This window comes from Ammodytes marinus (genome assembly GCF_949987685.1).
Source record: "Ammodytes marinus genome assembly, chromosome: 3".
In the NCBI taxonomy this organism is placed as follows: Eukaryota; Metazoa; Chordata; class Actinopteri; order Uranoscopiformes; family Ammodytidae; genus Ammodytes; species Ammodytes marinus.
This window is the reverse complement of record NC_137232.1, coordinates 24,232,384-24,257,336: the sequence shown is the minus strand read 5'-3', so window position 1 is coordinate 24,257,336 and position 24,953 is coordinate 24,232,384. Positions and strand designations below refer to the sequence as shown.

General features: G+C 41.2%; 1 protein-coding gene across 1 annotated transcript in view; it reads right to left on the bottom strand.

Annotated features, from left to right (window-relative positions):
- The window catches only part of grik4 (glutamate receptor, ionotropic, kainate 4), a gene marked incomplete at both ends in the record, with an annotated part of 146,733 nt that overhangs the window by 33,858 nt on the left and 87,922 nt on the right, over positions 1-24,953 (bottom strand). The window contains 3 exons of the mRNA XM_080024819.1: positions 9,523-9,627; positions 12,159-12,311; positions 15,636-15,797. Of these exons, the coding sequence (XP_079880945.1) occupies positions 9,523-9,627; positions 12,159-12,311; positions 15,636-15,797 (420 nt within the window). The remainder of the gene's footprint in view (positions 1-9,522; positions 9,628-12,158; positions 12,312-15,635; positions 15,798-24,953) is intronic.

Here is a 24,953-nt window from a genome sequence, read left to right as displayed (position 1 = left end):
TTACTGACATTAGCAAAAGGTTGCTTTAACGCTGAGAGAACATTCTGAAAGTACATTCGATTTATATATAAATATAAAACAGTGTCCTTGCGTCAGAAGAACACTTTCTCTTTTTTTCTAAAAAAGGTTTACATGGTGATGCGAGAAAAGCAAAAATCAGTGTACACTGAGCAGAGAGCATCACTAACACCAGAGAGATTAAAACAACATAAAAGGAGCTACCCCCTCAGGATGAATGAACATTGAAAAATAAAAGAAATGAAGCGACCACGCAAAAGGTTGTTTGAGGAAGTGACAGGAAAGAAGATACTGAAATCATGCTTTCAGGCATATGATTCCCTCCTGGAAAAGCACAGAGGCACCTTCAGGATTCTCAATGAAATGATCACCAATGGAGGGGGAAAAAAGAGATGGCACATAAACAAGGTGAAAAAGAGAGCGTGTTTAATGGATGATCCTCAGACGTTAATGCGCTCTGACATGCTGCAAAAACATGCCACATTCTCCAGTGTCTGGAAATATGAGCTAGACACGCAAACGAACAAAACACTCAAACACAAGCCCAGCTAAACAAAAGCCAGCTAGGACCGTTTAGACCTGATGGGATTTTGAATATTGTTACCGGGACACGGCTAGAAATGGATAACACACTGAATATAAGGGCTACATTAAAGAGCAAGGGAAGAGAAGAAGGCGCTTGTTCTGATCCTCAGAGACACAGTGCAACTTTTCAGGCATAATGTTATTTAAAGGCTAAATAACACAGCTGCATTGCATATGGGCTAAAGAACAATGAATTCATTCATACCATTAACATTTCTATTCCTCTGCCCCAAAATAGTCAATATTGTGTACCGCCTCTATCGGTCTACCAAAAGAATATCTATCAGGGGCATTTTCCGAACAGATTTTTAACTTCATTGGCATTTCGCAAGTTTTTTCAGGATAACTTTGCCATGGGTTCCTATTAAATCCTGACCCTGAAACAGACACATGAAGACCAGAGATTTATGCATAACCCCTTTGTTTGAGGTAAAACTTGCTGTAATAATTTTTTTGCAATTAAAAAGCTGTAGAGCAGACTGACTGACTTAACTCTCTCCCTTGTAAAGACTCTCTCTCTCTCTGTCTCATTCACGTGAACACACAGACGGAAACACGTTTCAACTGCACAGCTGGAGGACATCAGAGGGCCTGCCTTAGTCTCTACACTTATTCTAACCTTAATGGCAGTAGCTCAAGCACCAGCTCTTTAGTATCAGAGTCTGTACGTCTATCAGACCGGTTTAAGATGTAGGCTCATCCCTGCTGGAGCCCCGAGGCAGAGGAAGAAAATTAAGCCATGTCGCGGCGTGCTGAGCTAACACCGGGTTTCCTATGATAATGTCCTTCAAGGAGAGAAAAACGGGTGGAGGGGGTCTTGTAGCCGTCAAATGACTGTGAACTACTCCACACACACCTCTCTTCCCCTTACATTTTCCCATCCCCCCCTCGAACTTGCTCTACCTGTCCCCTCTCTCCCTCACATTGCAGCAGTGGAGGGAAACTGAATTGAGTGCATCTGCATCCGCAGCAGCGGGGGCAGCCAGACTAATAGTGTTCTCTGAGAGACGGGGAGGGGAAGGGAAAAAAGGCATATTGCCATAATAAACAAAGGAGCAAAGCTGACAGGAAATAAATAAATCCAAGCGAAAAGAGAGAGAAATTGAACGAGCACATTCAACCTTTAACTGGAGGAAGTCTTGTGTAAATAACACAGCTCAAAATAATTTCTAGAAAATTGAAGTGGTGCCCATGCAGTATCTCTCTTTGTGTGTGTGTGTGTGTGTGTGTGTACATCTGTGAATGTTTATTTAGTGCTGATGGTTAAGGTAAGGCTTAGAGGTTAGGTAATGCAATATGTCAATGAGTGTCCTCACAAAGATACAAGTACAATAATGTCTGTGTGTGTGTGTGTGTGTGTCTCAAATATTCCAGGCACTCAGCATTCCCTCAGATACAGGAAAGCAGATGTAAATAATAAGGGTCTCCTCTTACATCACCACCTCCTTTTTTTATCTTGGCTCCACATCTAGAGACCTTGAATCAAGGACACCTGGGAACAGAAGTAAAAAAAAAAAAAAAAAAAGCAATCTGACTTTAAATGCGAAAATGATCATTTGAAAAATTGGAACGGGTGTACTTGGGCTGGCCTGGATGATTTAGCAGTTTATTGATGATCTCTTCACAAAGATTCAGTATGGGTGCACAGTAATGAGAACATGGGACGAAAATGTGTGGGTGCGATACATCAGTGAAAAATCAATACAAAAAAAGTTTACTGCAACCAAGGATCCAGTTTATTTACATTGGATGAACAAATGGTCTGAGCTGTGGCTGCTGCTGCTGCCAATGAATGGATGTAATATCTAGGAAGCAGAATAATCACAATGAATTAGATTGTGGTGTAAACCACTGCAACATTATTCTCTACCTGAGCTGGAATTTCTGGAAACCTAATCGCTTCTTTGTATTTAGGCAATTCCCTCTTAATGCTGCAGCAAATGTAATCTACCCTGATGAAAAGGAATGAGTTGGGACACTTTCTATTTCAGTAAATCTGTCAGGGGGCTGCTTGGGCAGCTTGTGCATTCGCCCAATGAGGGATTTCAATAGAAGTAGTGGGAAAAAAATAACTTAATGAAAAAGAAAACATATTTGCAATTCATATTTATGGTGGTCAAATATTTTCATGTGTCATAAACAAAGTGAGCCAAAAATGTACAACTTCAGACACAACTACAGTAGTTGCTGAAGAATACCTCAAACTTATCCATGCTTCTTTGACCTTTGTTTTACAGCCATGGCAGTTCAGCTCAGTTCGAAGTCTGGCATTAACCTCACAGGCTTCATAAAAAAACATTATGAGTGTGCTAAAATGTCGGAACCATATCTATGCTGGAGCATCGAAATTGTGCGAAACACCCGTGGACTCAATAATGAGAACAATTAGCTTTGAGTCATGCTGGCGTCGGCCTTTGGCCTTCTCTGCTCCCGACCAGAATGTCCTGCTGCAACTTACTCACAACCTACCACATTACTCTGGAGAAACTTCCAGTCCCTCCAACTAACTCTTTTACCTGAAATAATTCTCTCCCTCTCTCTGTTACAAAAGCTGTGATTAAGTGCCTCAATTATAAAAACTTCATCAGTGATTCTCTTCTCCCCGGGAATCGGCTGTGGGTGTTTGCACCCGACGAGCCCCCTGCAATACATAGAGATGTACAGGTGTGCATGTAGTGAATGTGCAAACACACACACACACACACACACACACACACACACACACACAAAATACATGCAAATAATAATACACTGATGCACTATGGCATAACAGAGCTTATCGCTGTAACTGGCAACAGCTTGCCTTCCCCAAACTGCAATACTTATTCATTTTACAGAGTTCTCTAATTACCAGGCGTGCCGCTTCCAATGAGCCTTGTGCAGAGAATGAGGGCCAGTCTACGGAGGCCAGGGGGCTGCAGAGAGCCTGGGCTGCTCTGTCAGTATGGTGTGTGCTGTGGCTGGCACGCTCCAGAGTATTTGCATTGGAAAAAGAATTGTGCCTCTACTAAACATGCATAGATAGCGGCATGCTAGTTGTGTGTTACTGTGTGTTACTTCCACAGCCAAGAAGGGTAGCCAGGGGGGATGTCACCAACCTCATTGTCGATTATTATTACTCTTGCGCGCGCACGCACACACACAAACACACTAGTAGAAACATAGAAAACATGCATGTAGATGAACACACAGTCATAGGACCCTCCCCCCCATACACTCCCACACACTGTGAACTATTGTCAGTCAGCGGTTCCTACATCTGCATGACAGCCCAGTATCACAATAAAGTGACATTAGCTCTCCTGCTTTTGATCCTCAAACAGAAAATTGCTGTAATCCATTCTAACAACAAGGGCGTGAGTTAGGAAACTGCTCCGTCTTTTGATGTTCCTGGAGTGGAGAAAAGCAGTCTGTGTGTTTAGAGGAACAGGTTGAGTTATATTAGCCATTTGTATACATCCAGAACCAAACTGTTTTACAGCGTGCCCCTGGTGTTCACACCATCTGGAGAATATACACTCAGAAACACGTTCACTCTCGCAGACGGAAGACAAGACATGTTCTTGGTGCTCGGCGCCTTTTATCTCGCTCATTACACTGGTTTGTGAATAGTCGTAGCAAAAGGACATAGGGGATTACAGCCCGTTCCTTTAGTATAACACGATTAGTCATTCCGACGAGAAATAGGATTGAAGGTCAATGTCGTTGCCTTTGGTATTAAAAGTAATCCCAGCTCAAAGTTGTGCATGTGCGGGAACTGAAAAAAAAAAAAAAGGGCCCCAGCTGTTATTTGACATGTAGAAATATGGTTTCACCGTCTAGTTTTATAGCCCTGTCTTTACCTCATTTCATTCTGTCCTATTTTTCTGTCGAACGCCCTTTCTGTCTCATTTACTTCTCTGCCTGTCATCCTCTCATCCTCCCTTCTCATCCCCCCCTCCTTCCCTTTTCCATCCAGCTGACTCTTTTTCGTCCTCTGTGGATTGCTGCTTGTTACAGGTGCCACTGGCGCCTTGGCCAGAGTGCAGACAATGCCATGCCAACTTCTCACACAGACCATCATCACTGGCCTACCTGGCTGCCAACACAGGAGCAGCTGGCTTTAGTTTACCTTGCCTGCCAAAACTGAACAAATAAAAATGTTTTATTGCGTAACGCGGCCACATCATATTCGGGAAATAAGGAAGGTTAAAATGACATGTAAAAATGTATTTTTACATGCTTGAAGCTTTTATATTTTGCTTATGGTTTTCTAGATGGGTCATTTAAAGATGATATTCTAGCGTCTTTCTCTCCATGTGATGAATCTTGCATCAGACCACACACCTGTTCCACATGCTGGTTTAAAATTCTGAATGAAAATAATTCATAATACATTTTCACCCAGGCACAATGTAGGAATTACAATACACCTTTTTGTTCTTGCCCAGATTAACATGTTGACCTTTTATTTGTCAAAAGTAAAAATTGTACACAAAATAAATCTTAAAGTTGACCATCTTATGTTTTTTTCGTAAGATCCTTGCTGCGGAGTTCAGAACAAGCAGTAACAGAAGCGTCATGAACTTGTTGTTACTCACTATTACAGATTTTCTCTGAAGATAAATGAATGACTTTCTCAGGATCCTTGTTGTTCAAGCACAGCCAGCGCGATTAACATTCTAGTCAGAGGTGATAGTCGTAAAATACAAAGGCAAAGCACATCCGTTTCATTATTCATAAAGTTTAAAAAGGTCATAAAGTAGAGCAGAAAACAACCCCGCTAATGGCAGACACAATAAGACAGACATACAAATGGATAGATTACTAACACGGTAAAACAGAGAAAGGTGGAACACACAAACCAAGCAGGAAACTTTGGCTAATGTGTGGAAATGCCTGTCAGAGAAATTCAATTTGTCACAGTGATTGGATGTAGAGTGTTGAACCCCCCAGGAGCTGATGGCCACAAGTGTGAGCCAGCGATCTATAACACAAGCGAAGGGTCTGGGGATTAAGGGGAGGGTGGGTGCTACCGACTGAGGAAATAGAAAGGAAGTGGGGAAAGGGAGGTCGGCGCCAATGTACGACAAGCCTCATTGCTCTCTATTTCAAAGAACGTGTTGGATGGTGGTCCAGGGAAAATGTTATTTCCCCTTTTAAGGTTGCATTTTGAATGGAAGCACTTTTATGTATAGACATGGTGTGGGCTTTCCTAGACAATGATGCTACTAAATATAAAAACATACAAAAAGATATCTGAAATGTTTACTTGTCATGTGTTCATTTGCAAGTCCTTTGTTTAACTCTGTGTGTGAATGTGTGGGCATTTAGCCAACCTTTGCTCACTTGATCACTGGCAAGCCCGTGGCACCTCCAGTGTCTGCCTGGCTGAAGCAGCCCCAACCCAACAGCATGTGGGAGGTGTTGGTCAACAAAACAAACAACAACAATCCATTCTGCCCCCCCGTCTAACACCTTGCCTCTCCCCATTACCATAACTGGCAGAGCTGCTTTATAATACTTGTGGTTGAAATCATCACATTAGGCCTGATAGCATTATCCTTCTGCTTGACTGGCCCAGTGCCAGTATGAAGAGGGGACATGGGGAGGCACAGACAAGGTTAATAAAGGCAGATGGGCGGCTGTCGGACTGCTGTATGGGTTGCTTAGGTACGATTGTCCTCCCATTTAGGCAGGGAACCCAATCCTCATTAAGATCATACCAACTGGAAGGGTCAAATGTTTCAAAACAGAGGTGTGAATCTCCTCTTGTTACTGTCACACTACAGTATGAGTGTCATGTGTGCGACAACAATAACACAACTACTTTAAATGCAGATAAGAAAGAACAAATACAGCTATATCTGCTGGGACAGAGTTGTGACAGTTGGCGTGATTATGTAAGTTAATAACCGTCATTCATATTGCAGCTCTGATGGAAAAATAGAGGACTGTAGGGAAAAGCACACTATAGCTGTCAGGGTGAGTGACAGGTATTTCCAAGGGAAATACTATACACAGTTTAGTACAGCACAAGGGACGATCCTGAATTTAAAGAAATTTCAGTTATTGCTTTATGTCGAGCATCAGGCCTCAAGACGAAATGTGAAATATCGAGTGCTGGCATTTATAGAAAACAGGCTTTAAAGCGCAAGCTGTATAACAGGAGCAAACAGTGCCTGCTACTGAATGTTAAAATGATGGCATTCAGAATATTCTTTGCTATTCCGAACCAGGAAACGCATTACAAATTTAAGATGTGAGAAGATAGTCAGGTGTAATCTTTTCCCAGTGCATACAGTCATACTGATTTCAATATGAAACTTTACAGCCACTAAAGGATTGCAACATGGTTTGTGATTCAACTGTGTACACCTGGGGAACTTTATAGGTTAATGAAGCATGTATATGAAGGCCGTAACATACATACTTTATATTTATGGTCTGTATTTGAAATTAATGCTTATGTCTGCTAGCACGTACAGTACGCGTGTCTTAAGCGTCTTAGCATTCTTGGTTCAGGTTGTTTTGTCTGAGGCTCAAGGCCACATAAGAGCTTTATTTATGCTTGGTCGCCCAAGACTCTCAGCAAAAAAAAATTGTTACAAAAATGACCTATTTTCTTTGGAACAGCATGTTGTGAAGCACAACTGTCACCGTTGACGTACATATCCAATTCTGTAACGTAACAGGAAATATCAAGTACTGTTGCGCAGTGTCACTGGATACTTTGTTTGCATGGGGAAAAAAGATGCGGCCTCTGAAATGACTAGATATGGCAGAAGAAATGGAAAATATATACTGTATGTACCTTTTTTACATTTATTTTGTGCATTCTTTCCAACCCTTGGTTCACCAATATAATCTTATTCATCCCAAACTTAGTGTGATATCCGTCACAACATACTTGTACAAAATAGAAGCTTTAGCTGTTTACTGACTCATGTAAAAAGAGGTTATCTTTATAAATATTCTGAGGGTTCGTTAGCTTTTCACCACAAAAGAAAACACGGCCAAAGCCAGATTCCTCATCTTCATCCACACCTCTCCATCAGCCAGTCAAGGCTTCTGCTTCTATTTCTGCTGACCTTTGATCCCTTATTTTCCCATCCATTACTTACATACAGCACAACCTATATTTCACGGCTCAGCTCCACCGGAGCATGTGAGAGCCATGGGAGAGTATAGGGTAATAACTTTGGCAAAAACAGATTTTTTCCCTGCCAGTTTTTGGATTCGAAGCAATGTTCTTGTCTCTGCCTGCCTCAGAACTCTTGCTCATTGGATCCCAAAGTGGGAAATGTGGTTTTTGTCAGTTCTCTATTTGAATGTTTGTCACAATGAAAGAATGTCTGGGATGATTTTTGTGAAGATGGTTGTGATGAACCGTCATTAACGCAAGCAAAACAACGTTTTAAGGCCAGGACACACCGGTCCGACTACCGACCGTCGCCAGAAAATGGAGTCTGCCGATTCAGGCAGCTCCATTCTCCCCGACGCGGTCAAAAAAGAGCAAAGAACACACGAGCCGACTACTGACTTGCCGTACGTTCTGCGCTTGCGCCGGATGAAATTAAGTAGGCTGTTATCATACCATAGGCCGTCATTATAACGGAAAGAATGTCTCACACACACAGAGAGACACACACACCTATGTGGCCGCTCCTCGCCCAAACTACCTCGAAAACATGTGAATTGGATGTAGAGTGTTGAACCCCCCAGGAGCTGATGGCCACAAGTGTGAGCCGGCGATCTATAACACAAGCGAAGGGTCTGGGGATTAAGGGGAGGGTGGGTGCTACCGACTGAGGAAATAGAAAGGAAGTGGGGAAAGGGAGGTCGGCGCCAGTGTACGACACGCCTTTCTGAAAACATGTGAAAACGTCATGTACGGATAATCTAATGTTGTGTGCTGATTGTGTTTAGCCTACAAAACAATCCGAACATGCTCCGATTCTGTTGATAGCTTAAAAATCCTAAATAATGCTTGGCAGAGCAGAGACGGGCTAGCTCTCCACCAATCAGATTGCTCCGGCTGAAAGACTGGCCGATGCCGATTGAACATGTTGAATCGGCTGAAAAAAAGCCCGACGACATCTACGACTGCCGACGTCACCGAACACACCAAACAGATTTGTGTCCCCGCCCCCTCCAGACTCTCCGACCATGTCCGATGCCCGATTATCGGGCCAGTGTGTCCTGGCCTTTAAGTTCAGGTTATTATTGAGATATTAGAGATCTAAGGTTTGATGCTCTTTGGCTATACTATCACCAACCCCCTGAGCTAGTGTTACAATGCATAGCACCAGAGCACCAGTAGTTCTACCAGTTTCACACACAAGACTCGTGTATGAATCTTGAAATCCCGATATACATACTGATGCAATACTGGAGTGACTGGTATTGATCAACACTAATTGGTCTGTATCCAAAGTAACTGACACATCTTAAAAATCAATAACGACAGCAGCTGCAGCAAACACCTATTGATCTCTGTTTTTTCTTGATATGTATTTGCTGTAAAAATAAAAGAGAGAAAAAAAATGCTTATATGCACCTTCAAATATGCATCGCTTACATTTACTTTTTGTCCTCTGGCTCCTCTGACACTTCTGCAAGCAGTATAACCACAAGTACTCATGGTTCCCTGTTGTACCATTCGCCACGACTTACATCAATGCTATAAAGTCAACTGTAACAATTACAAGAAAAGTAGTGCCCTACTGAGATCAGTTTGCTGAAGAGCTTTTCTGTTCAGCAATAAATGGTGCATTATGGCCAGTTAAAGTGGAGGAGAAAGAAGCTTCAAAATTGCCCCACCATTAAAAATTTAATTATTTATGCTAAAACAAGTCAGATGTTGTCTGAATCCATCGCATGGGATTACTTTGAAGATAGAAAAACATCAGATTTTGTATAAGCGGGAGTTTACTTTACCTGCCTTAGGCCGTCCTTGCCGTGCTGCATGACCCTCAGGGCGTAGTTAGACCGCTGGCCTTTGCTGTTGAATTCAATGTGGCCCGTTAGACCTTCCAATTCTACCTATCCAACACAGAGACAGCAACGTGTTAAAGGAGCCCACGAAGGAAAATCCTGCCTGCTTCACTCTCAGCAGCACCGGTTGTGGATATGACTGGAGGCCATTTGAAATATGTCATACTCAGAACGATAATATGAAGACGAGGCTGTAACACCTCCAATTTACACCAACATAGAAGAGCCATTAGTCACACCTTCTTAGAGAGAGAGACAAACAGTCTGATATGGAACGCACGTATTTTGATAGTCCAATCACTTACAGCCATTAATTCCTAACGGGGAAGCACATCTTATTCACTGACAGCTCATCTTTATCTCTCCTTCTGCATTGTCTCTCAGTATAATGCAGAGATGAGATAAATAGAGGGTATGAGGTTTATCTTCAAGAAGATGAGAGCACAGACAACACAATATTATCAGCTCTCAGTGAAAATATCTGGGACTTAATAACTAATTAACATGTAGAAGGTGAAGCAATAATGATGAAGATTGGCTGTCAGACATAATATAAAGCTATTTCTTGACCGTCTTGTTGCAATTTGGAAACAAAATAAAACAGAAAGAAAAATAGAACTAACTGGTGGAAATGGGCATTGTAGACCAAATACCTTTTTACTGACAGGAGATGATAATGTGAGATATAAGTTACCCTAATTAGTGAAGTTGTTATCATCACACTTTTTCAGTTCTTTATAGTAAGCTAATCTAAAAGACTGCTGGCTACTGCTATATACAAGTCTATAAACAATATATATATATATATATATATATATATATATATATATATATAGGGGAGAACGGGGGAATCTGAGGCATCGGGTAATGTGAGCCACCCCCTGTATCTAGGCAACGGAAAACATTTGTGGTCATGTGAGATATATGTTTTCAAGCCCCTCTCATTTCCCCTTGGCCCTGAAAGAGAGGACCTCATGGTGCTGTGGTAAGCATGTTTTTTTCACCAAAATAGGTATTTTGCATGTAAAAGTAAATTTTCTTGCTGTCAACTTAATCGACTGTTGTGCCAAAGCAAATGTATTCACGTAGAAAAACTTCTATCATACGTGTTGATGAACTACCAACATATGAAACCATGTGATGCTGATAACTAAAGATTAGCCTGAAATGCTAAGAGAGGTAGTTTTTTCTCAAATTGTGGTGGTGGGGGAAAGTGAGCCAAATGCTGTGGGGGAAAGTGAGCCACTGTCTCACTTTCCCCCACCATGAGGCACAAGTTAAGTTTAGTCTTAAACATATTTTAATGTAATATTACATAACATATGTTTTATTTTAATGTCATACACATTGTAGAAAAGCCATCATGCCAAGGAAATACACCAGGAAGACGACCTGGGGCAACCACACGGAAAGAGCACCTTCTCATCTTTCCCTGTAACCTTCAGGGCTGGAATGTAGAGTAGGCCTAGTTGTAGAGTATGACAGGCTGATGTTATAATCCAGTTGGGTCTTCTCCTGTGTTCTGAGTCCCAGGCTGTTCTCGCTGGTTCTGATTTTCCTATGCTTTGACCCCCAGACACTAGCTGGCTCTAAGGGTCCTGTATTCTGACCCCCAGACTGTGTTCTAATCTAACTGGTTCTATCTTTCATTTGAATCTTATTAAAACCTTTTGAATTATAATATGTTATATTTGATTTTGTTCAGAGTTACTTTCAAGTGTTTAGAAAATTAGCTTTGCTTAAACCTGCAGTGTGTAGAATTTTGGGTTTTATTTCCAAGCAGATTTTGTAGAAAGTAATTATAATATCCATAAGTACATTTAATTTTGCATAATAGCTGAATTTTTTTTTTTTAATTATTATTTTTTCCCTTAGAAAGGGTCTCATATATGTCCATATTTCTGCATATTTTGGACCAAGGCCTAGTGCCGCCATCTTGGAAGTGTCATAGTTGGAATGTCATCAGGTGCATTGTTTAAAATTTTGAATTGTTCTTGTCCTTGAAGGCCACTGTAGCTTCTGTTATTATTCGAAAGGGGTGGGGTTACCCAGGGAGCGTTGCATTCTAGAACTTTGTAGAACTTTCTTGATGATGTCATATTACACAGTGCATCTTTAATTGACCAAACCCCATCATTCTTTTACTAGTCCGACATTAGTTCTGGAATTCTTACTGTTACAATATGTGTTGTTATGGTAGTTTCAGAGTGGAAAAAGTAAGTGGATCAGTTTACCCCACAGCTGGGGTAAAGTGAGCCACATGACAACTTTTTTTAAACAATCGTATTTTCACTGCCCTTTGTCTTGAAAAAATTCTGCTAATGCCCCTTTCTAGGAAACATCCTGAATTAATAGGACGTGTAAATTTGAGTGATAAATCATTTTAGCTCCCTTAGAGGGGAGCAAAGGTAAAAAGTGGCTCAGATTACCCCGTTGTCCCCTATATATATATTTAACTTAAAAAATATGAGAGTGGAATAAATGTTTTCATCTATAGTAGTCCAAGGAAGCAATTTACCATATTTCCCAAAATGTCAAACTATTCCTTTAGTGGGCCACTCCAGCAGAGGCAATCTTACCATCCTCAGGTAATTCATGAGGCTAGTGCCGTGCTCCCAGATCTTGGAGGACTTGCAGGAGAGCTGAGTGGCACCAACATTCTGGCTACGGTTCAACTCTTGGACCGCCGCCACCACCGCGTATACCGCATCAAAGAGCAGAGCTGAGGAGAGCTGCAGAGAGAGATGGAGAGAGGGAATAAAGCTGACTACATTATGCATTCAACACACACACACACACACACACACACACACACACACACACACACACACACACACACACACACACACACACACACACACACACACACACACACACACACACACACACACACACACACACACACACACACACACACAGCTGCCAAAAGTCAGAGCACACTAACTGCAAGTGTAAAATGTCAGTGGTAAGCGGTCAGTGAGGGGTTAACCCATCCCTGGAGTGCCCTGCAGTGAGATTATTCCATTAGATCATTAGAAAGACTCTGATCTGCTGACAGTGTCTAAAACCACGTCTCTCTCTCCCTTTCTCTCTCTCTCTCTCTCTCTTTCTCTTTCTCTCTCTCTGTCTCTTGGAGAAGAGACTATGTCCTCCCTACGCTTATCCCCAATGAAGCTGGCACACCCTGACCATTCCAATTACCGCCTGCCTTTCAGCGTGGGCCAAAAAAACAGTGGGAGAGGCAGCTTTTCCTCCAATCTGCCCTGTACAAACAGCCTTATCGTCCCCACCACCGCGGCCTGATATGTACATTTGATTAAAATGTGCGGTGGCCTGCATTAGGAGCTCGGGGGAGAGTCTTCCCTGCTGTACATCTGTGTAATGGAACTAGAGATGAAATTGCCCTGATGTTTGGTGGATATTGATAGAGGGGTGGGAGGGATTTTTGCAATCTGTGATGTATTACAATCTTGAATTGGCCAACATAATTGGTGGATTGCACATTGAGACCGATATGTGGTACACTAACAGCCTGTGGCGACATTAGGAACACAAGTCGTTGCACTTTAGATTTGACATAACTTAATAATGTCTCCTTAGCGGTAACAAGCAAAGTCAAATAGTGAATTTTAGAACAGTGTTCCTGATTATATTCCACTTGCATTTCATAATATCCACAACATGACGCTGGTAATGTCGTGGCATCTTCCTTTCACTCTGAAAGCCTGTCTTTTCTCTCCATCTCTTTCATTGCTTTTCAGTATATTGAATGGCTAGGATCAGAAAATTAATATTACATACCGTAACTTCCACTACAGGTCTAGACCTTTGGCTTGCTAACACAAATACAGTAAGGACTTGTGTACGTAATCTCAGATAAAGATATTGCCAGTTATTTTAAGGCAGGATTATATTTGAACTCTTATGATCAGTTGGCATGGTGCAGGTCTTTATCTTCGAAGGCAGTACATGTCTCAGATCTACACATTGGAAGAGAGCACTGTTTCTTGCATGAGCCCCACAGTTACATTTCCACCAGACCTAATTAATGTTAATGAAAAGACCGCATATTATCTATGTGCATGTCTAAATGAGTTAATCACTTTCTCGCTGTGCCTTCATCAGCCTTTATTCTTATTAGCTAATTAGTCAGAAGTCCTAAGTGCCACAGGCTCAGAAGTATCCGAGTGACCTGCTGTGAACAGAACACAACACATTTTCATGCCGTGATCAAACTATTCTTAACCCGTTTTACCACCCAGCATGTGTGAAGCCGAAAGGGACGATGAGTGCATGTAGGAGCACGTTTGTTTCTTCTTCTTTTTTTTTTTTACTTTCTCTTAACTTTAAACAGAGATCATTAATTTGCTTTACTGAATTTCTGGTTCCTAATAAAGCCCTTAGGAAAAAAATATGTGGGAACACCAATGGTTTATGCACCCAAATGTGTTGTTCTTGTTATTTGTAAGCATTAATTTACCATTATTTACAAAATGTTTTGAAAAAATATCACCAATAGCAACATTTATATTTTAATCTTTTTGAAGAAGTGGATATTAAGTATTAACTTGAATATATCCACATGACTACATATTTATGTGTAACACTATGTAGAGGTTTTACCCTATGAATAATGTATAGACCAACCATCAGTTTCTACCATTGTTATCAATTATTTTTATCCTAAATTATGGAAAATTATACTATAAGCTAGTTTGTTCCAAACGTAACACACAATGGACAACAGCATTTTAATTAGCTATTTGTGAATGCAGGAGTTAACACCTTACACACTTTATTGAGGAATCTTATGTACCGATTTATCTGTCGCTTGAATGACTCAAAGAATTAAATTATAATGCTACTGTCGAACCCAAGTATAGAATAGTGCAGTACGCTACCAGTCATACCTTTGGAGACATTGGTATAAGTGCCTTTCATAATTTTTCAGAAGGTTTTTATTCCTATTTATGTGTGGGTTATGTGTGTTTTTTTGTATTGTATGTCTTTTAAATGGACCGTGAGTCTAATAATAAATGATGATGATGATGGCGTGCATGCAGAGAAAGATAATTCCATTATTGACATGTAAGAGGTACACAGTGAGGTTTATTTTAATGGTCTCTATTAGAGCTAATAGCTGGTGTTCTTCGTGTTACTGAGTGACACTTTGGACAAACAGGTGAGAGCGCTTGCCCTCAAGAGGGATTATTAGTCAGTCAGATAATACTTATAAATGTTGCTGGCACTCATTACGTTCATGCAGGTCATTTAGGACATTTTATAAGCTGCATCTGACATTGGAAGCCCTCTCATTAAATAGGTTTAAGGGTGTAATGCTAAAGTGTGAGGGCCAATTTGGCTAGCAGTGTTGTTGAGATCGCAATGGACCTGAAGCAAATTATGTATCTCTTTTTTTTTCAACTGGCAACGGTCTTCAGTAACTCATATATGAGTAGTAGTTTGGTGAATTGAGGCTGTTTTGAAGAGACCCAATCGTATATGCAGAGAATGCTAGACTACATGGTGGTTCAGATGAGAACAGAGGACGATTTGTGGGGTGGTGTTATGATGGTAAGCCACTCTTTTGCTTTGTGTTTGCTCTGACACAAATTTAACAAAGAAGATGACATTAGAAATGTAATAAGGAGGGGGCAAAACACTGCTAATGAGCTGTCTGGAAAACAACAACTGCCTGAAGCAGCAGCAGCAGCAGCAGCACCTGCAATTACAACAGCAAACTGGATAAATGTCATCTCTGTATATTTCAGAAGCACGTTTGTGTCAAGTGACTTCAGTGTTTTAGTTTGTGAGCCAGAGTTACGGCAGTACACTGGAAGAGTAATGCCCAGGAAGGCACTTGGTCTGGACTTGGTAAGGAAATAAATAAAAAAAGGGTTCATCCATTATTCTCACACGGGGTGATGTTGGTCACAGTGTGTGTGTGTTCGTGAGAGAGAGAGAGAGAAAGAGAGAGAGAGAGAGAGAGAGAGAGAGAGAGAGAGAGAGAGAGAGAGAGAGAGAGAGAGAGAGAGAGAGATTGTTTGTGTGCTTACTGGGGTCCCAGCGAAGGGTGCATGGTCACAGTTCTCTTGCCAGGAGCGGTTGAGGCTTAGCACAAAATCCTGGAAGAAGGGATGAGTTTTGTTGAAGACGGAAAAACCCACTATGTTGACTCGATTGTCCGCCACGTCGTCCAGTTGGAGTAAAGAGAATTCCTGCCGGGCAAAATGAGAGGGAAACAGACAGAAATAGATTGTGAATGCTGCTTCGTGCCTTCGAGGCGAGCTGTCATGATCCACCGTGATCTACGTTAAATAACACCAAATGGTATATTGAATTATTGTCGATGTAAAAAGGGCATGTGTTAATCGCGAACATGTTTACATCCGATTCAATCCGTCTCGCCTATTTTTACATTAACTTCCCATTATTCCGGTTGATTGACACGAGAAAGCTGCAGCAATTCCAACCAATTAGCTACGCATCGCTGCACAAAACCACACATTTTGCACCAGCCATATGCCTTTCCTCTGACATCCAGGTTACAGCATGAATAATACTGGATCGCAATGCTAAGAGGCTGACTGGAGAGAGACAGGAAATTAAGAGGGGGGGGGGGGGGGGGGTGGAAAAAACCTGAGTCCGCTTAGATAACTGGGAAAGTGAGATAGACATCCATGGCATATTGAAATGCTATATGTTGGGAGGAGAGAAGAATGCAGGTTATTTTGCTCTGGGGACAAGCATGTTTTCCTCCACCTAGGGAACAGCAGATAGGGGACAGACAGAGATAGAGATGGGGACGAGCAGGGGGAGAGGAGGAGGCGGGGATGTGATAGGGGATGGATGGACATCTCCTGAAGGTTGATAGAGGTGTCACATGTCCTCCCTCAGGTGGCAGCCTTTGCCTGGCAGCCCGTTGTGCCATCTAGCTTATTACAGCATGCCCTAGCCCAGTCAACCTGTCTCTCTGTCTATCAGTCCGTCTGTCTGTCTCTGTGTGTGTTTGTGTGTGTGTGTATGTGCCTAGGTGCGTTGCTGTTTTTTAGGCTGTGATAGCCTTGTAGTAGGATAGGTAGAATCGGCATTGACACTACCTGGAGCTTGTTTGTACAGAGCCTGGGTCTGTTGAAGGTGGCTGTGCTGTTTGGGCTGTGGTAGCCATATGATAGGATAGGGAAAGTAAAGTAAGTAAGTATGTTTTTGTTTATTTAAAATGTTTTTTACGGAAAGGTTAAAAGTGGACGTCATCATCGAAATCGATGGACAACCGAGAGAGAGAGTGTATGTGCCTGTCTGTCTGAAGGGGATGGTAGAAGACTGGGGTGGAAAATAAAGGGGAGAGGTGTGAGAGAAAAGTGGTGGCAAGAAGAGCAAAGAGCACAGGGAGAACAAATTGGAACTAAGTATGTGAATATACTGTATATTGGTTACAATGCTAACCATGGTTGGATAAACTCATGGGTAAGTTAAAGCTATGTATACATTTGTATATACATGAGAGGAACCAATACTGGTCGGAAAACAATTATCTTTCAATTGAACAGAATGATGAAAGCTGCTAACTGCTACACTTCATTTAGACCTCCTGCCATGTTAGAACCCAGTGGGTTCTGGGTTCAACCCACCTCATGTTTTGTGAGGATTAGGTCAAAATCTTACTTGTAAGGAAGAAACACATATTTTAATCAGTTAAAGAGAAATCTCAACTGGCTCCTTGGGATATATCGAAGCGTACAAAGTCTAAGGCACGGCCATGACGTGGCCGCAACAGGAGAATGAAATAATATCCCTTTTCATTTGTAAGAGGAAAATATATGAGAGGGGATTTATAAAAATCTGATAAAGGACGCTCGAGACAAAAATACTGTGCATAGGTCAGTGAATTAAGTAACTGATAAGCAGGTAGGTGGAAAAAGCTCTCAGACCAAGAGACGGAGCATGAGTCACTCCAAAGTGAAGACACCAGTGGGTGACTGCACTGATACAGACTCGGAGCAGAGCGGGGCAGGAGGAAGCAGCGGATATTGACTTTGAGTGGGAGGCCTATTATCCCAAACGCCAAGCTCACAGAAACCTGGAAATCCCAAATGTTTAGTTATACTAGCGTGAAGCAGGGCACATCTGCTGCATGTTAAAAAGAAGCAACTCTGGGCAGCAGAGTACACTTCTCAGCAGGAATGATGTGTGTGCGGTCTATCTACAAGCAGGATTTAGCTTTTTACTTTTGAATATAGAAAATGTTAAGAAGTCTACAAGAAGAAGAGATCTAAAACATGTTCCTCATTGAAGCACAGCTCGTGGAACACTTATTGATGATGATGATCTCATTCGACAACATTATTATATTATCATTAACACAGAACAAAATCTGAGGCCACAATATTATTGATTCTTGTGCATCACCCAAAAAAACACATCGTCCTCTTGTGTCTTTAGCTATCCCTTGTAGGGCCTCATAAGCCTTTTGGGACTGGCCGTATAATTACTGGTTAAGTGTGCTTTAATAGATCATTAGAGCTGTGCAAACGAGCCTATCATTAAGCATGCCCCTCAAGGATGTCCGTATGTATGCATGCACGTACGTGGAGCGAGCACTCAAAATACACAAATACACACTCCAGAGTGCGTGTGTACACACAGGAAAATGAAATACCTATAATTGAGCAACACATGCACATACTCACTGAGGACCAAGGTCACCAAAATATCCTTAGGCTATGTCTGCTGAAAACTAATGCGCTGCATTGGTAGGCTTTTCGGGGCACAGACAGACACTCACTAACACACACACATTTAAATTCAAATACACACACACATAGGCAGACAGACACAAACACAGACTTAATCCCTCCACATGAGCAATTACGCTCTCTTGCATACTAAATAGGTAGTGGAAAACGGACAGTGCTTAGTAGAGGACAGTTGCTCTCACAGCAGTGGGGGAACGAAAAGGCAGAGTTGGAGGGTAGAGGAGAGCAGTGGAGGAACCAACTGTCACCATCGAGAGGGTGAGAAGGGTTGAGGAGCAGAATGATGATGAGGTGCACACAGAGAGAGAGAGAGAGAGAGAGAGAGAGGGGGAGATGGAAAGAGAGCTATAAATTGAATCAATAGAGAGAGAGAAAGAGGAGAGAAAGTGAGAGAGGAAGGTGAGAGATTAGCTGGCACAACTGAGAGCTTAAAAAGCTGTAAGGGAGAAAAGGGGGGAGCGACAGAGCGAAGATGAGAGGGGGGCGGGGGAGTGTGAGGGAATGACAGCCTGGCCGAAGGGGCCCCCGACACCGGCTGTCATCTGGCGATCAATCAGCAGCCGGAACTTCGGCCAAACCAACCAAAAACTGTTGCTTCACCTCCTTCATTCTCTCCCCCCTTTCCCTCTGAAAAAAACCTCAGTCTCCGTCTTATCTATTCTTTATTTCCGTCTCCTTTTTTATTCTCTCAAATCCTCTTTTATCTTTCTGTATGGATTTTTTATATCCTTTAGATTTTTACTGATCCTTCTTACTTTTCACGCTATCGACCGTGCGTTCGCACATGCTCACATCGCGCGCTCACCGACACAAACGCCCAACGTGTGACCGCTTGCTGTTCGTTGTGATGTAGTCAGCTTGAGCCGGTGAATAATGAGATCCCAGGAGGTCTGATGCTGCTGATAGTGGGATACCCTGTCCTCAAGCCAACCCCTTACCACTCTCTAACTCACCCCTTAACCCATCCTCACACATTCAAATATTTCTCTGCAGTGGTATAAGCCTCTATAAATCCACCATCCTAAACAGGATATCCCCATCAAAAAATGAATCAAAAACCTCTTTAGATCAACAAGCCTCTTTCAGCTCTTTGGCCATTGATCTAATCTTCATAAATAGAGATTATAGTGAGTCTCTAGGCTTCAAGGACATCCACTGAATGAGGCTGCATCTCTGCTGCTGTATGCATGGCACAAACATCCTTTGACCTGAACTCTGATATCTCTACCAGAAACTTTCTATTGATAGATAAGCCTTTTCAAATGCTAGTTAGAAGGTCTCGCAATACGTATGCATTGCTGTGCAGGCAGTGTTTCTGTATAGTCTGCATTTTAATGAGTTTGAGGCATCCGAACACTTGAAGGACCTTGTTACAATGGCATTAAAAGTAATGCAGTTTTCTGAAGTTGGGATCTACAGGTATAAAGAAAAAATAATGTGAAGTGAGTCATAATAATTGGAAGTTGCACATTCAATGACTCATACGCATACATTGTTTTCATTAATATATGCTTTTTTCATTATCTGCTAATATCATGAGCAGAAGTAAAGTTTAAGAGCAATATTTGATATGTGGCATTTAAGGAGCAGCGCAATAAGCTGTGAACAAAACACTTGGAATATTATTTCCATATGAATAAGTTAGTGAACAATTACAGTACATTTTACATGTCTGGTTGATAAGGAGTCAAATTTCACTCTAATTCAAGTGCTGGACAGTTGGCATACAGTGGTTCTACCAGAGGATTTGCTGCTGCTGTTGGAAGCGATGGTAGCATTGATACTCCACCTATCAGTTAAGTAGCGTGCTGTAAAAACAAAACAATACAATGGTGGATGATGGATTCACGAGCAACTGCAGGGCCTGGGTGAAAATTCTTTGTTTTGTGTTTTTTTTTAACTAAGAATGATGCCTTTCAAATCACTCAGACATTATGCAGTCATTTGATCCACTAGTAATATTACCATGTTGATGAGTGCATTTTTAATGAGCATTTCCTTGGATTGTGGAATCCTCAGATGTTCACGTTTTTATTTTCTGCTATGTGAAGTGTGCTTCAGATAGAGACAGAGTTGTCAGTGGTGATAATCATAATTGACATTTTAAAAAAAGGAAATAAAAGTCATCTTCGCTAATTATCTAGAATGGCATATATCCTATGGAATATAGGATAAAAACTCCAGTGGCCAATGATTGAGTAACATTTCTGTAAATTGCATATTGATTTTTCGTACCTATTAATAACGTGACTCCTGTTATATACTGGGGGGAGGGATATAACCGGCTATAAGCTTGAGGCCTCAATCCAGTCTATAATAGCCGGAATCGCCGTGCAATGTTTTTGGCGATAAGTTATTTCATGCTTGTATCAATTGCCACATAAATTCAGATGTTCTCAGTGAGCGTGTGAGGGGAGGAGAGGAGAAGAAGAGAGGAAGCATCACCAAATGTCATGCCAACAGACTTGCCATAAACCTGGGATGAATTGGCAAAATTCGATTAATGATTTCTATGCATTTTACTTCTTTGTCTTTTTCAAAATTGCTGCTGGACATGAAAACTAATGGCAGCGTCGCCATTTTCTCACTGGCTGTGCACTGGTACTTCACCACCTTGATTGTGCATGGACTGCGCGTAAAGTCATCCCTCTTACGTAACACACTATACGCTGCCACCTACATCACTCCTAATGGCCAGCTATTTTCATTTACTGCAAGATGACCATGAAATTAACATACCATATATCTTAGTGCAGCCTGCTGGGTTGGTTACATTAGCTTGGTTCGTAAACATCTAATAGCCACATATATCAAAACAATCTGGCAGCATTCCTGCAGAGTGTTGGAAACAAATGGCCAATTTCATTCCATGATTCATGAAATTAGGTCTGACCTGCAACAGTAAACAGGCTATTTGTGAGGCGGACACCTTATGCGTAGTATATGAGTATTTTTCAGGCTGGTTGAGACCAAAACACCATGAATATTGCAGATACCAGCATATGTTTGGAATCTGTAAAACAAGTCTCTTTTCCAGTAAGCTATTCATTCAAATCCCCAGCAGAATGTTATGAAGTATCATAACAGCTGAAAGTAGAAGAGGAAAATTTAATTTGGAGGAGAAAGGCCTTCAATAATAAAATGAAAAAATTACTTAAGAAAGCTTCTTATTCTTATGAATTCTTTATATTGCTTTAATTGGAAAGCTTTGCATCCACAAAGAAAATAATTTGGTTGGTTAACAGAAAGGGGTTCACTGGGAGCTATAAGGCTGCAGAGTCGGCAGTTGGATGGAGGAGTGGGTGGCTGAAATGCTTATACAGAACAAAATAAACAATTCCAAGGGAGAAGCAGCAGATCATAGAGATGAGAGCCCCATCTTCACTCTGCTTAACACAGTGAAGCCCTGAAGACCATCTAAACCCTCACCTTTGAGACTTGTTTCCGTAATTGACGGGCAACAGCATGCAAATAATATTGCATATAGAGGAAATGGATTGATGGTCATGTACGGGGGTCTAATGGTAATGTCGAGAATGGTTTCACTTTTTTTTGCTCCACTTTAATATCATACATTTCCTTTGCTTTTATTTTTGAAAGTGGTGTGAATCTGGTACCAGAGAAATGCTCACTGGATTCCGTGCTCTCTGGTCATACATAAACTGAAAACACACTTTATCTACAGTATGCTGATTTGAGCCTTGCTGGCTCAGCTCAGCTGTAGTTCGTGAATTGATGGTGACAGCAGGGCATTGTCGTGGTCTTGTGTCCCAGAAAAAAAGAAAACGAAAGATTTTGCTGCCTCATTGAGGTTAGTTTATAAAACCTTTTGTTTATTTTTGTCTGCTGTTACATCACATTTGTTTCATACATGATGCTTTTGATTGCCGTGGTTTTATTGTTTCAGGGAGAAACCCTCTTTATTGTCACTCGTTTTGTTTTTGAGGGAATTGTCAGTGTATTTTCCTATGAATTCTTTATGCTACTATCATTCCAGTCAAAAATGTTTGGCCAATTCTGCAACCATTGGATTAGCAAGGCGTTCTCTAATGTGATGGGAATTAAAGCTGTATACTGTATACACAGGAATTATGAATAGTTAAAATAAACTGAAATCCGTCTGGTTTAAGAAATCACAATCATATTGTTTTGATAAAAATATGGATACATCTAGTTTAATTACTGAATCATTAAATGATACAATCAGAATCAAATAACAGGAATATGCTTTATCAAAATTAGGGCTACATCAGGCTGATTAAAACTCACCAATATCACCAATTGCTTTTTATTCTGTGCACAATTTGTTAGAATACAACAGCAGAACTTGTATAACAAGAGCAGCATGTGCATTTCAAAACACATGTACATGAATCAAGCAGTTTTATTGCTAATCAAAGAGGTGTGACATCAGGGCAAGTGGGGGCACTGACCAATAGCCACATGGGCTTTGTGATACTGAAAAGTAATTAAAGCGTAGAGAAGTGTTCACAGGTTTGTAAAAATGTGGCTTTATTTTAGCTAATTAGCGATTATAAAAAGCTCATTAGTGTCAGGTATAGCATCTGCGTCTTTGCCAGCCACAGAGATGCTTCTATTTCTAAAAATATTATAGTGAGAGATCCCCATTTAATCGAAGCACTGATAAGGTATTTGACACGTACAACATGAAGTATTGTGAAAAGAAAAATTGTTCTTGACTTTTGCTGACTTTGTGCTGGCAAGAGTCCAGTTTACAATATAGAACATGGCAGGTTCAAGATAGGTGAATGAGGGGATGGAGGAAAAAGAGCAGGAACATAAAAAAGAAGAAGAAAGAAGTGGAAAGGAAGTAGGTAAGGTGTAGTGATGAGGAAATGAAGGTTAAAGGAATAAATGGAAGGGAGGAAGATAAGGGAGCTAGCCAGGTGGAAATGAAATATGGATGAGCGAAGGAAGTCAGGTGTGAAGTCAGCAAGCATTCTCTACTTTCTGAAGGAGACCCTACAGTAAGCTGGGACTCAACCTCAAGGGACTTGGAAGATGATAGGCTGTAATACGATTGTCAACACTGACTCATCCACACATGGGGCTCAGAGGGAGAAAGGGTGGTTAAAGGGCTAATAAAAAGAAATCAATACACAAAAATGAGTCTGAAGGGTAGAACACTACCCTAAATAGTCCACCCTCATTAATTCACACAAACATCCAGCCGCCGTCTGGTTAATCTGTAAAGATACAAACAGATTTGGGAGCTTCAGGTCTTTTTATGAATTTTATGATAAACACCGTGGAGTGTGTTTTCATTTGGTTGGAAAGTTCTGTTTAGGGTGATAAGGCAAAGAGGCTGGACTCACTTATTAAATGTTCCAGGTTGTTGGTATAGTCCCTCACACGGACTCCACTATCATAAGGCGGTTGAAAAACATTGTTCATTGCATATCAAAATGCACTTTCCTTCTTTGCAGGGTCCGTTCATGTCAGACCTCATTAAAAATCTGAACACTTTCTAACACGCCATAAGGTCTCTTTATGAATCCCGAGCAATGTTAAATTTTTCTTTAACATGAGCAGACCTCACGTCCCAACCTGTTAACCTCTCATAATCAGTCATAAATCATTAATGAATGCCCTCCGTGAGCACTGATATGCCTGTCAATGCCTCTGTCATTCAAAAAAAAATTGTGCAGAAAAAAGGCAGAGACTGGTTAAAGTTTAAATACCAATTTGATTTTGATGAGAATAACAACAGTGCCAGAGTTTTCCTTCAACCCGCTGTAGCTGAACTGGCTCTTGAAAATACATTCAAAAGGAGAAATTGGACATTAATATTTAAGTGTATAGTGTGAATGCATCAATCTCAAACCCCTCAAACAAATCATTTTGCGCTTCTATCCAAGCACCAGCAAGCGTTTATAGGAACAACTATTAATTCCGCTCTCTACAGCACCAACACAATGAACGTAATTCTTAGCGAAGTTGGTCGGAAATCTTTACATGACAAATGAGTAGCGAGCAAACATTATTTTGTGAAACACACTTGTTGTGATATAATAATGACATAGTTTATATTCTGTCTGGATGCGGCTTTTCTGTTGTCACCGTCCACGTAGCCTATTACCTTTTCTATTACTCAGTTGATTGATTCTCAAACTCTGTGTCTAAACAGGGAAATATGAACTTTAAATAAGCTGTGGAGGGGAATTAATTAAATCCCAATCATTTTCACAGTCACAGTGGCTGCTCTCCAAAGCAGTTTGACTGACAAGGTTTGTTTTTTGAGGGGGGGAGGGGTGTTATAAAGCTTCTGTACTATAGTGCACACCGGAAATGGAAAGTGAGGTCGATGCAAAGTGCTATTATTGTTTTTGCCCTCTTTTTTCTATTTGTAATGGATGTTCCTTCTATTCATTCACATTCAAAGATATGGGACAAGACATTTTTTTTATACCAGAACAATACATTTGGGAAATTGTATCGCCTAGACAATATAGTTGTCGATGCCCAGACTCACTCAGAGAAACATAGAGAGGTAAAGACAGAGAGAGAGAGAGAGAGAGAGAGAGAGAGAGAGAGAGAGAGAGAGAGAGAGAGAGAGAGAGAGAGAGAGAGAGAGAGAGGGGTTTGGTACATGGGGTT